The sequence below is a fragment of the Macaca fascicularis genome, chromosome 7, assembly GCF_037993035.2.
Source record: "Macaca fascicularis isolate 582-1 chromosome 7, T2T-MFA8v1.1".
Taxonomy (NCBI): Eukaryota; Metazoa; Chordata; class Mammalia; order Primates; family Cercopithecidae; genus Macaca; species Macaca fascicularis.
In genome coordinates, this window is record NC_088381.1 from 40,039,877 (window position 1) to 40,053,918 (window position 14,042).

At 38.6% G+C, this 14,042-nt stretch overlaps 1 protein-coding gene across 16 annotated transcripts in view; it reads left to right on the plus strand.

The window, feature by feature from the left end:
• The window catches only part of USP3 (ubiquitin specific peptidase 3), an 89,007-nt gene that overhangs the window by 18,052 nt on the left and 56,913 nt on the right, over positions 1–14,042 (plus strand). For 5 of the 16 annotated variants that reach the window (XR_012415026.1, XR_012415027.1, XR_012415028.1 and 2 more), the window contains exon 2: positions 10,533–10,593. The exons of 1 other annotated variant lie outside the window; for it this stretch is intronic. Coding sequence is in view for 6 of the 15 variants with exons in the window: in XM_073995978.1 (XP_073852079.1) it covers positions 10,533–10,593 (61 nt within the window). In the remaining 9 variants the exon portion in view is untranslated. Of the gene's footprint in view, positions 1–4,517; positions 4,635–6,248; positions 6,314–6,623; positions 6,777–10,532; positions 10,594–11,711; positions 11,828–14,042 lie in introns of those variants that run through there. 10 more of the 16 variants (XR_012415029.1, XR_012415030.1, XM_073995979.1 and 7 more) reach the window with 7 other exon arrangements.

Genomic DNA, 14,042 nt, shown 5'->3' on the forward strand with positions numbered 1-14,042 from the left:
ATCTTGGCCTCCCAAAGTGCTGGGATTACAGGCTTGAGCCACCGCGCCCGGCCAACAGATATTATTTTCTCTGTGTCCCCTGACATGGGAAAGGTTGGGAAGGTAGGCTAGAGCACAGTCCCAAAATTAGCCTCTAAGAACCAAAGATATTGCTCCTTAAATAGAACCAGGTAATAGAGTGAAGAGGAATTGAATTATTTAGGGTAGAGGTTAAAACCTACTTGTCCATAAAAATAAGCTGATAACCATATATTTAATCTGGTGTGATATGAAATTCTTACTCGCCTCTTTGCTAAAACAAAAGTTAGAAATTAAAATATATTTCTAAGTGACTTGGCTTGTAACCCCATTTTATTGGATATTGGAATATGGAACAGTTCACATTAATGAACTTAGCATCTTCGTTTGAATTTTGACATTTTATTCATTGCTATACTGATAATGTACTGGCAGTGAACTAAATGAAGTAGATACCCAGGGTATATTTTGGTTGATTAGATTAGTGAACCAGGATTTAATGTCTCTTCTGAATACTTCTGAGTTTCATGTATTCTAATAAAGTTTTGACACTTGAGTTGCTTCTGTACTTAAATGCCATTCTGTTATCTAAACCTTATCTCTTAAAATATGCTTCTGAAATGCATTTTTCCTGAAGTATTTTACACTGGATACATAAAATTCAATGATTCTGACATTTAAGGTGGTTATAACAGTTACATCAATTTTGAAATAAGTTTATTAAAATTGAGTATTTGATGTTTTGAATACAATTTAATTTTAGGTCTGGTATAGGAGGAGTTTGAGGGAGTGGAACTGACATTCACTGAGTGCTTTGCATTGATTAGGCCCTGTGCTGTGTGCACTTTATGTAGTTTGTCTTGTGAAATCCTTACCATAGCCATGTGAGGTAGAAGGTGGGATTTGGCCCATTTTACAGAGAGGACGCAGGCTCTGAAACGAACTTAGCTTAAGGTCATAGACTAAAACGGTAGAGCTACAACTTTAAGACAGTTGGTTCTGAAGCCCGTGCTTGGTTCATTATGTCACATGACCTGTATTGTATTTATTTTGAGTCTACGGAGGAACAAATTCCTACAAAGGCAACTCATTCTGTTTGGTACATTTTTGTGTAAAAGAGGGACGGAATTCTTCTGGAAGGGTTCAAGGGCAGGTGATAAAGGAATTTGCCTGGTTCAACCAAAACAATGTGGAGGAGAGTTTCCTGGTCACTGTGCCCCTTCCTTTTTAGGTCAGTTGTGGAACAATTTGCTAGGAATTTTGTGAGAAAATTGTGAGTGGTTCCAGCTACAAAGGCCTGGGATCAGGCATTGCTGGGCATAATGGGGATCAAGTCATGCTGGCTGAGGAATAGGTCAGAACTCTTGTAGTAAAGAGAAATATAAACAGAATTAGTAATGTTCTCAGCTCTTATAATTGTTTAGAAGCATTTTTTCAAGTTCAACCTTCAGTAAAACCTGGGGTTTCCTAGAATGCTCATTAAGTAACATAATCCAAAGAAGCAAAAGGAATGAAAGATAAGGCTTTGTGCCTTTAAATGAAGAGAAAAGGGATTTCTGCCACTGTTTATGGCACTTTCTTAAGGATCTTTACCTAGAGTTTGGGATTTCTTTGGAAATAGTGCCTCTGACAATTTGAAGGTTTTAAACTTGTTACTGAGTTATTGTTAGGAATGATGTTTGTGCTCGAGAATTAGGTTGTCCTGAGGTAGAGGTGGCACACCTAGATTTGAGTTATTAAAATACTGATGTGATACAGAAAGATTTAGTCCAAAGGACAATTACAGCTTAGTTGAAGATAAATATCAAGTCTTTACTGTCACTACTTCTGTTGTAGAGAGAATAGTATAGTCGTTGGATAGCTTTGAATCCTACTGGACAAAACCTTTTGAAGTTTCTTTTCCATCCTCACTTTTCCTAAACAACAGATCAGTCATTCCAGTGAGTTGTTTGGTGGTTGTGGATGGTGCTGCGTCACTGATACTGCTCCCTCTGTAAGTGGTGGTCTGGTTATGTGTTGCTGCATAACAAATAGCCATACATCCTAGAAACCTAAAGCAACCATTTTATTTTGCTTATAATTTTGCGGGCCAACAATTCAGGAAGAACTTGGCTGGGATTGCAGCAGGTGGAGAACATGGGCTCACAGAGTTAACAGACTCTGTGCGTTGAGAAGACACTTTGGAAGAGGATGTTCCAGAGTCGTCTTAACTCACCTGTCTGGTACCTCTATGCTCTGTGGTGTCTCTCTGTCCCCCAGTGGTGTCATAATCTCCCCAGTCTCCCTGCACATGGTTTGGTCTTCTCTCAGCATGTTGGTCTCTGGGTAATTAGACTTCTTACATGGCGACTGGCTTTCCCAAGAGCAAGCATTTCAAGCGATAGCAAGAGGGAGCTGTGCATTTCATAAGGCCCGGAGTTGCAGGTTGACATAGAACCACTTCTGCCATAATCAGTGTGTCGGGGCAGTCACAGAGCCTGCCCAGATTCAGAGAATGAGGACATAAACCTGTCTCTCCATGGGAAGAATGTCAAAGAATTTGTGGCCATCTTTAATCTACCATTAGCCATTAAGCAAAAAGGAGAGGATTGTTATGACAAATGCTGAACTGACTTTACCAGCAAATGTAAGTCTGCTTATCTAATGATTCAGAAGAGACTGGTTGTCAGAAATAAGACAGGGATAGAGGCAAAAGAGGAAAGTGGGAAAATTTTTTGTGGGAAAGTGGAAAGGCAACCAAGATAAGCTTTGCTTCATAATTTTATCTTCTGCCTTGGACCTGAAGTCTTGGTACTGTGATCTTGGCCTTGAGTCCCAGGCTGCCACTTCTGACCACTTTGGATTTGGTGGTCATGCCTTGTCTCCTCCCCAGTATTGGGACCTCTGGTTGGCTTCCTGAGCTCTGCATTGGTCACCGCTTTGGCCCTGAGTACCTCCCGTTGCCCTTTATGAGAACTCTCCTGTTGCCCTGTTCCCTGGGAACCCTAACCATCCCCTCTCAGAATGAGCAGCGTTGTCGGGGCTGGGGAGACATCAGACACTGATTTTGGCTGCACTCGGGCTGCCTGGGCACCTTGGCAGTTGCTTCGTGTAGCTTGATTCCTTCTTTTCTGGATTACATTACGGCTCAGTTCGTTCTCTCTTTTTGTGACTTCACCAACTCCTCCCCCTAATAATTTCAAGGGATTCAAGTTATAGATAGAAGAGACTTCTCAACTTTTAGCATAGAATAGGCTTGTGGACATGCAGTTCAGAGAGGATTTACAGTGTACCGAAGATTTTGTCTTGCTCTTAAGTATCTAAAAGTGTTTCATTTGGAAGGTAAGTTAGGTCTGTCTGGAATATATTTTTACTTACATGTACTGGAATATTTATAGAATTTTTATGATGATGCTGGCCTATCCTCCAGTTTTAAGAGGAATAACACTTCTACTATTGATACTTTCATGGTGTGTTTGTGTGTTTTAATAACTGCTGCAAAATTTCAAAATTTTTGTTGATTGTAGTTTTATAGATCCATAGAGTTGTAATCTGGGATTTTGATTTAACTTTCCACTCACTCTTGAAAATTCAGAATAAGTTCATTTTATTAGGACAAGTTTATAATACCAGTATATTTAAATTAAAAACACTTTAAATTTAATTATTATTATAAAAGAAATGATGCCATTTGAAAAACTTTAAACAGTATAGTGGCTCCTATCCCCATCTCATTCCTTTTACATAACTGATAACAGCTATTTCCAGTCTTTAAAAAATTTATATGCAGGTATGTAATACATACATAGACTCAGAAACACATAGCATGTTATCTTTTTAAAACAAAAGTTTTAGTCTCCTGGACGACTGCTTTGTAACAGTCAGTTCGTTGAAACACTCTATGAGTTTAATTTCCAGCCCTATCACTTAGTAATTTAGCAAATTACATTACTTCTCTGTGCCTCAGTTTCCTCATCTGTAAAACAGGCCAAATAATGGTCTGTACCTCACTGGATTGTAGAGGATTAAATAGCACCTGTTTATAGCACACAGGATGTACTATATAAATGTTAACTAAATGAAAATGAACCTGCTTAAAAAACATACCCTAGATGTTTCCTTATGGGTTGCTAATATTTTTAGAGTGTTGCACTTTAAAAATTGTGTAGGGGGATGGTTTCTGAGTTTCACTGTTGTAGCAGCATGTTTGTCTGTAATGATCCTGAACGGTAATTCCACGCACTTCCCACGCCCTTGTTGCAGTGAGTTGCTATTACTGATGGGCAATGTGGTAGGAATGTGTTTGTGTCTCAGGGATGATGGCAGGCAAGAAAAACTTGAAAACCATTGGTTTAGGAAATTATACTACATTAGCAGTTAATATTTTTGTTAAGCCTTTTAAGAGACTTAGGTAGAAAGTAGAGTTGGAAGAATTTTATTTATGGAGGAGGATGATATGATTGTTTCATCTAACTTTTGCCAATCCGTACGTTCTTTAAATTATTTTATTTTGAGACAGGGTCTTGCTTTGTCACCCAGACTGGAGTGCAGTGGTGTGATCTCAGCTCACTGGAGCCTTGACTTCCTGGGCTCATGGGATTCTCCCGCCTCAGCCTCTGGAGTAGCTGAGACCACAGGTGTGCACCACCATGCCCGCCTAATCTTTTTTTTTTTTTTTTTTAGTAGATATGGGGTTTCCCTGTGTTGCCCAGGCTGGTCTCGAACTCCTGGGCTCAAGCAGTCCTCTCACCTTGACCTCCCAAAGTGCTGTGATTACAGGTGTGAGCCACTGTGCCCAGCGTGTTCTTTGCATAATTTTGTAATTTAGAGGGAACATGATCATCAACTACTCTTCATTTTACACTAAGGAAATAGACCCAGAATGGTAGTGATGTTCTCTCTTCTGTAGCTAGTAATGGTAGAGCCAGTACTAGAATCCCAGTCATCTGATCCTCTTCTTTCTGAATTCTCGAGAAGATAAAGAGCCTTCTCTCCCAATTGAAACAGCTGGTGAATAATGGATGCACTATATATGGCTTACCTGTCCGTGCTATGTGCTTAAATTATTCTGTGTAGAGATGGTGATGAAGTTGTGTCATAAGCAGTCATGTATGACCTTTTGTCCAAAAATTTAGAATTCCAGATTTGTTGGTAGGCCTCGAATATCAAATATCCTCTATTATGAGATTCTCTATATGCATACTAAGAGGATGTTGAAGATCAGTGGCTATGTAAAAATAACATATTCAGTGTGGATGTGCTTTTGTTCTAAGAACTCCTTTTCTTGTGAACACAACCTGAAAAGATTCATGTGTAACTAGGCCTCTATAGGCACAGAACTCCCCGGTTTCTGCTCCGGTCTCTCTTGATAAAGGGCCATCCTGCCCTTCCGTTTGGAAGTATAGCATGGACTAAACCACTTTTGGCCTCTAGGTCACTTAGATGCCTTTGTGCACCTTCAGTTATCTGGTTTTCAGGAGAGTTAAATGTTTAGGTGGTTTTAGGAGGAAGACTTGAGTCTGAGGCATGTTTTAGAGGCTGGGGCTCTTCCCACCCTCCCCATGGCCCAGCATATGTGATAGCTCCTACCTTCTGGAGAATGGCTCTAGCTCAGGAGAGGATAGAGCTTCTTCATCTCCTCCATACAAAGGGGCCCTCCTGCCAACTTGAAGAACTTGAGGCTGAGGTGAGAACAGGGATAGAAGAAGATTCTGAAGCTGTAGCTGAAAAGGAGGCAGTGAAAGCAGCCTAGTTAGTGCCAGCCTCTGGGCCAAGAGGTGAGACACTGCGGTCAGGGTTGGAAGAATCCAAGCAAACCGAAGAAATTTGCTGGAGGACAGGGTATCTTGGTTTGAGGAAATTTTACAATCTGAGTAAAAGATGAGTTTCATTTATGAGACTCCCAATCACGCTGCTATGGCCAAGTGTAACAGTGTGAGAGATAAATTGCCTGGCTTCCTTTTCCCTGACATCACCTTGAAGTGTAATTGGGTGTATTAAAGAGCCCTTATAAATTCCCAGATTTCACTTTTTGAGCCTTCACAAGTGTCTGTCCTTATCACCCTTTCTCTCAAGTACTAGCATTTAAGATTAAAAAAATAAACACTTTGGTTTAATATTTTTGTGTTTTGCTGAATAGATACTATATTCAGAGTCTAAAATATTTTTATTACTGTGTGGTTTTATTGCGTGGGGATATGTATAAGTATGTGCGTGTATTTGAGTATTTCAGCTATATTATGTTTCATTTAGGGCTTTACAGACGACCCTGGAAACCTTTAATACTGTTTCCATGGGAGATGTGTTTATCCTGCAGGTAAACTTTTGAATCTCATCTATCTGTAAATTGAAACTACCTTTTATAATAAGATAGTCCCCCTAAAGGTGATTAAAATAAATGGTTTTAAGATTATCTGTAGTATTGTTTGATTTGTGCAATTACCTGTTCTATTCTTAACAATAATTGAGTTTAATTGAAAGCAATGTTTTTCATTCTATTTTATATTTGCCCTGGGTACATCTTGATTTGGATGAAGTGTGTATAAACAGAGTGAATATTCCCCAAAGCAATGCCATCTATTGGCTTCAGAATCCCTCATAATACCCTATCCTCTGTATCTTTCTAGCCTTCAAATGTTTATCTGGTGTGACTGTATTATGCCCTCAGAGAGTACTGTATGTTGCCCAGGCTGTCCTCGAACTCTAGGCTCAAGTGATTCTTCTGCCTCAGCCTCCCAAGTAGCTGGGACTACAGATGCAATCACCACCACACTTGGCAGGTAGTAAAGTGGGTTTTTTTGTTTTGTTTTGTTTTTGAGATATATTAAAAGGCACAGTCCACAATAACTTGTTTCCAATGATTTTGGAAGTCAATACTTTATTCCCTTTTACTTTCTCTCCTTAAGTATCTGTCTGTCTAATTGATGCACAGCTCACATAACATAAAATTAACCATCTTAAAGTGAACAATTCAGTGGCATTTAGTATATCCACAATTGTTTTTACAACTACCATCTCTGTCTAGTTCCGAAACATTTTCACAACCCCAGAATGAACTCTATACCAATTTAACAGTTACTTCCCATTCTCTTGACCTCCTCAGCCTTAGAGTTTTTTGGTTTTTTTAAATGTGTAATTTAATTGAGAAATTAAAAAAAAAAATAAAGCCTTGTGAGATAGTTGATATTATAAGACTAGCTTTATAATACCCTGTTATAAATGCAGTAACATGAAGAAATGTGTTCATACACGTTAAGTGGGGAAAAGGAGATCATCAAATTGTGTGTACTATGTGTAGGTTTACAATCCTAGAGTGAGGAAAAAAGGAACACTTGGTAGGAAACATACGCAAAACAAAGTCGTGGGGATTCTGCTCTAGATTTCTTTTTCCTTGTACAAAGGAGGGACAAAATCCTCCATAATTAAAAAAAATCTCTGGGTAGTTAAAAACTTGGGCCTAGGCCAGGTGCAGAGGCTCATACCTATAATCTGGGCACTTTGGGAGGCTGAGGCATGGAGGATTGCTTGAGCTAAGGGATTCAAAACCAGTCTAGGCAACATAGTGAGACCCCGTCTCTACCAAAAAAGAAAAACAGAAAATTAGCCAGGCGTGGTGGCAGATGCCTGTAGTCCCTGCTACTCCGGAGGCTGAGGTGGGAGGATCAGTTGAGCCTGGGAGGCAGAGGTTGTAGTGACCTGTGATCATGCCACTGCACTCCAGCCTCTGCAACAGAGTGAGACCCTTTCTCAAAACAAAACAAAAACGCAACCTTGTAATGTCATTATTTCAGGATAATATTAACCTATAGGAGGTTTTTTCTCCTAGATTTGAGTTACAGTCGTCCTTCCTTCCCTCCCTCCCTCCCTTCTCCCTTCTTTCCTTCCTTCCATCCATCTTTTTTTTTTTTTTTTTTTTTTTTTGAGACGGAGTCTCGCTCTGTAGCCCGGGCTGGAGTGAAGTGGCCGGATCTCAGCTCACTGCAAGCTCCGCCTCCCAGGTTTACGCCATTCTCCTGCCTCAGCCTCCCGAGTAGCTGGGACTACAGGCGCCCGCCACCTCGCCCGGCTAGTTTTTTGTATTTTTTAGTAGAGACGGGGTTTCACGGTGTTCGCCAGGATGGTCTCGATCTCCAGACCTCGTGATCCGCCCGTCTCGGCCTCCCAAAGTGCTGGGATTACAGGCTTGAGCCACCGCGCCCGGCCTTTTTTTTTTTTTTTTTTTTTTTTGAGGCATGGTTTGTTCTTTCACTCAAACTAGAGTGCAGTAGTGCAATCATGGCTCACTGCAGCCTCACCTTCCTGGGCTCAATTGATCCTCCCATGTGGCTGAGACTGCAGGCACGCGCCACCATACCGGCTAATTTTTGTATTTTTCGTAGAGATGGGGTTTCACCATTTTACCAAAGCTGGTCTCGAACTCCTGGACTCAAGCAATCTGCCTGCCTCGGCCTCCCTAAGTGTTGGGACTACAGGCATGTACCAGTGCACCTGGCCCCAAAGTTCTTAATATTTACTAAGAGAAAAAAGCTTTGCTGGAGAAACAAAATATTAATGTTCATAATATCTCAGTCCTCCAAATCATACCTTAAACCATGAATAGCTGTTCAAGTGAGCTGTTTCCTAGTTTACTTTTTATTTTGTAAAATACATTTTATTGGGCTTTCTCTTCAAACTGTAAAAACATCATATTCTCATTGCTGTAAGGCAAACACCATGGGGGGAGTACAAATAAAAAGCCAGCAGTCTCCCTCACAGCAGTCTTCCCAAGTACCTGCCTAACAGAGTTGTTTTAGCAGTTTGGTAGGTATTCTTCCACACCTTTCTGTCATGTGGTTTACATGCACATATAACAAAATTAGACCCAGTTGAGTAAAAAATGCCTTTGGTGCCTTCAAGGATGGCCCTGATAGTGAATATAAATATATGAATGCACTAAGAAAAGGGGAAGGCGTTTGGCAAGTAGAAGGGGATTTCACCACTCAAAGCTTTCATGTTCAAAACTAAAGTTCTGTGCTGGCCAAACTGTGGAGTCCCTCAGGCAGTAATCACTGTGCTCTTCTATTCTCACCTCCTGTCCCGTCCTCTCATACAAATATGAGATGAACATAGTCAAAGGTTTATTTAACTCATTAATGAGGGCACCAGTAGTAAGATGGTAAAGCTGGCTCCACGGGTATTTGGGAACTGAATGTGTATAGACAGTGAAGATAAAAGCGTTGAAATAAAATTGCTAGGTTAGATACAAAATCGGTTAACATCCTACAGGGTAGTATAACTATAACCTTTGGAGTCTGCTGGACAGAAATTATTTAAAAACTACATTACCTGTAACTTCGTGGAATTTGGGTCCTAGTCAAGTAAACAGGTCAGTGGTACTATAATTAACTATCTTTGGGAGGAGCTATTAAACAGTGTTTCAGTATACATTAAAGGGGCCTACAGTTCTCCATTCACCTTATTTCCAGTTTTGGTTAATTTTTTTTTTTTTTTTAACAGTGAGAAAGGCCTGTTGTGATACAGAATTGGGCAAGAGAAATGTAGGTAGAGACCAGATCTTGGAAGAGATGGGTATCCTAAACTAAGAAATTTAAACTTTCTCTTCCACAAATATTTATTGAGCATCTACAACGTGCTAGGTGGTTACTGTGATCCTGTGTGGTTGTGCTGCAGTGCTCCTCCCGTGCCTCTAGGAGGCTGACTAGTGGTTCCCAAGGGGTTGTATTAGGAAGTCGCCTGGGAAGCTACTTTGCACAAAATATTCTTTGTACTTCTTTCCCCACCCCAATGTAGATATACTTGAGTAGAACATAGGTGTTTTCAAAAAGCTTTCCAGGTGATTTTGCTATCCCTCCCTTTTGAATATCATTGTTACTTACATAGGACTTATTAAAAAATGAATGAGTAAACAGCAAGCAAAATTTTAATCAATATTTCGTTTCCATACCTTCTTGCCTTCCCCACCGCTATAATGCATCAACTAAAATAATTAATGCCTTGATTATACCATCAGCAAGAATTATGTGCAGTTGTCATATATTTTATGCAACTAAGAATTACTTTAGGAAAACTAGGCTTAGTTTCCTAATTGTAACCTTACGTTGTGCCTCTTAGTAAATAAACCGAAAGAGTTGTCATTTATAGTAGTATATGACCTACATGGCAGAGACATGTGATTAAATGACTAGACTTAAAAAAATGTTTTTTAATAGGAAAATAGACTGTCGTTGACTGGTCAGAGACTGTGGCAAAAGGGAATAAGTAATAAAGGAGACAAGTGTATATGTGTTTAACGTGGTTAAGCTATTTGAGTTGAGTCAGCAATTAAAATGAGCCGCTGTTGTGGACATGCATTTAAATTCTTTTCAATATAACTTAATTAGGCAGCCATTTTGTGTAAATGCATTCAAAAAGCACGGATTTTCAACTTCAGCATTCCTATATAGCCATGGAATTTATAACTTAATCACAGGAAAATGGGGAGAAATTGGGAAGTAACATGATACAATTGGTATATTGTGTATTTTTCTTTTTATTAGTGTGCCGGTCCAACAAAAGCCCTTGGGTCTGTTTGACTTGTTCAAGTGTCCACTGTGGAAGGTAGGTGAAATACTTATTACTTCACTGCCCTATTTGTTTTTTAAAATTTGTCTTTAAGCTTTATGTCAGAGTTTTATTGATTTGGGTTTAGTACCATTGTTAATCATAATGCATAATTCTCTGTAGGGCTTCCTTCTCCAGTTGAATCCCTTTGTTTTGTGATACAACCGGGGAAAACATCTGGGAGAGAAAATATTGATTTTCTCATTGATACTCAGAAGAATTATTGATATTGATACTCAGAAGAATTAGTTTGATGACCAAGACAATTTGTTAGTAATATTTGAGTGGAAAGATGAGCTAAGGGAATTCTTGAAGTACAAGTTTACCTAATGGTTGTTTTTTAAACCTTTTATTAGGGTAAAATTTAAGCACACACAAACAGAGATGGTATAATTGAACCCCCTATTCCGTTCACCCAGCAATTATCAACATGGGGCAATCTTTTTTCACCTATTACCTACCCCATCCCCACCTCTACTGACTTTTGAATCAAATCCCGGGTATGATATCATTCTTCTGGGAAAGAAAAAAAAACTTAAAATATTTACGGATAAAGGAATTCTTTTGGAAAATGATCTCATTGTGGAGTTCATTATTAATTCCTAAGATATGTCAAATGTTTCATTGTTCCATTAAAACACTACTTTCTATGGACAACATCTTCTGCCTCACCCCACCCCAGTTTAAACCTGAGCATTTCTTCCCAGTTCTTGGCCTCAAAATAATATTATTTAAATAGTAACTCTTCTAGCACAAACTCAAGTAAATATTGTCTATGGTTTTTCGCCTGGTAGCAGCACATTTATTTCCACTGCTCTTCTAGCTTAGAAAATCTACTTTGAATTTACTGTAGAAGTTAATAGCTTAGCAATAAGGAAATGAGAAATCATACTGAGTTACATAGGCTGAAATATATATTGTATTTATCTGGAATATTTCCCCATTGTTATTTTTAAATCCTCATTGCATGAAGAGAGCATCTTTGTTTGTTCGGTGAAGTTTTGATTTTTCACATTTTGAGTCCTGGAATTATTTTTTCCATGTGCACTTAAGAGTACCTTTGGAATGTTAACTGCATTTCTTAATTGTGGCTGTTGTGGTTTTGAAATCTCTAGGATTTGGGGAACCTGAAAATACTTTGTACAGATAACTTTTTTTAAAAAAAGAAGAAAAGTAGAAGCACTTAAATTCTGCACTTGAAGAGACAGATTCCTCTCCTAGATTTTGAGAGGTGAGAATTATAATGCAATAAAATTTATGTAGTTCTGTTCTCCAGAAGTCTCATAGTGCTCTACAACCTAAATCTTGATGGTCGCGTGCCAATCAAAAGACCTGACAAACTCAAAAATTAGAGATTAATGTTCCTAAACAACAAACTAAAATAGGTTTTGGAAAAATAAATGGAAAAATTTCTAGACTCTGCAGTTGGACTGTTGCCAATTGCAAGCAAGCTTAAATTTAGAAATTTGACGTAGTTTTGGAGAAATATGATGAAGTAGATTAAACAGAAAATTCAGAGTAGCCTGAATTTGGATCTCCATTTTACATAGCTGATTGGTTAATATTCTTTTATCATGCAATCCCAGGTGTTCATTGCCAAATTTATTGATTTTTTGGTAATTTTAGACCGCTTGTCTTTAGGGAAATCATAAAGTGAATATTCTTCCCATTAGAAAACATAGTTTATCAATAGCACACATGGGTTATAAATTCTGCTGGTCTTCATGACCCCATCCCATTTAAGTTATTTTTCAAATTTTTGTGATTGTTATTGGAAATTTGTGACGTATGTAGTGAAATTTTTCCTCTTGTGCTGTAGACCAAAATGTCTAGTTAAAATTCAAAACTAGATGAGGGAAATATTTAATTTCCTGTTAGCTAGTTTATACAAAACTGTTAACCTCTTTGACTAATGTATTTAGGTATTAGGCAAAACATTGCTAATCTTAATATCAGTAATCATACTTCTTACTTTATCTCTGATATGTACCGGAACTATTTATATATCTAGTACATTTAGAAACTACAGTGTTGTAGTTAAACGAACTATATGGACTATGTAAAGATGATGAGTTCTCAAAAATTTGCAAGTGGTAATGTGCTTATTCAGTATTATTACTGTGGCAATGAATTACTGTTGTTTTTCATGGTTGAGTACTATAAATATATGATAAGAATAGGCAATTAAGATGATTAAGTATTGAACCCATATGATACCTTAGAGTTTATCGTTTATTTTTATTTATTTATTTATTGGACAGAGTCTCACTCTGTCACCCAGGCTGGAGTGGAGTGGGATGATCTCGGCTCACTGCAACCTCTGCCTCCTGGGTTCAAGTGAGTCTCATGCCTCAGCCTCCCGAGTAGTGGGATTACAGGCATGTGCCACCAACCGTGGCTAATTTTTATATTTTTAGTAGAGATGGGGTTTCACCGTGTTGGCCAGGCAAGTTTCAAACTCCTGACCTCAAGTGATCTGCCTGCCTTAGCCTCCCAAAGTGCTGAGATTACAGGCGTGAGCCACTGTGCCCGGCCTTAGCTTTTATTAAATAGTGTTTCTTGACCTATACAGTTACATGTTATCTTGAAATATGTTGTAAATGAGCCTGCCTTCTAAGCAATTGTTGTTTGGATTCTGAATACGTAGTAGTTAAGCATAGAAAGAAGAATGCTAATAAAATAATTGCTAACATTCATTTGTTATGAACTATGGATCATCTAATCACCTAAAAACTCATGACACACAAAGTACTATTACGTCCATTTTACAAATGAGAAAACAAGTACAGAGAAGTTAAATAATTCATCCAAGCTCTCATGCCCAGGATGTGATAAAGCCTGCTTTTGAACCCAGGCAGTCTAGTTTTCGAACTTATCCTCTTAATCATTATTTGACTCTGAAATTCACTTTAGTACAGTTTTATAAACAGAGGACTCAGGTATATGCAAAAGTGTAAAGTACAGGGAAAAAATGGAGAAAGAACATGATCACATTCTGAGTTGGGGTTAATAGTGCCTTGAATGTGCCCAGTTTTCCTGGGTAGAGGGGCTAGATTTGAAGTTGATCCTTCCCAGTTACCATAACTCTCCTACTTTCCTCAAGGTAAGTGTTCCTGGTGCAGTTAAGGTGCCTCATGATGAAAATGTCATCTAAGTCTCTGCATCTGTTTATTTTGGTACCATTTAACCAACATTTGTTTTGACTGAGTTTTCGAGTGGGCCTTCCACACATTGGCTGCTTTCTAGGAGCTGGGAAACGTTGCCTCTTAAGGGTCTTCATGCTGGTAGTCAGTGACAGAATTGTGCAGTCTCTAGATGAAGGCGTAGATGAATTTGGATGTACACCATGTGCAGAGGGAGCCTTATTTCAGTTTCATTATGCTTGCTATAATATTAAATCTGAGTTGGAATGTGTTACACAATTTTTATGAACATAATCAACTTTT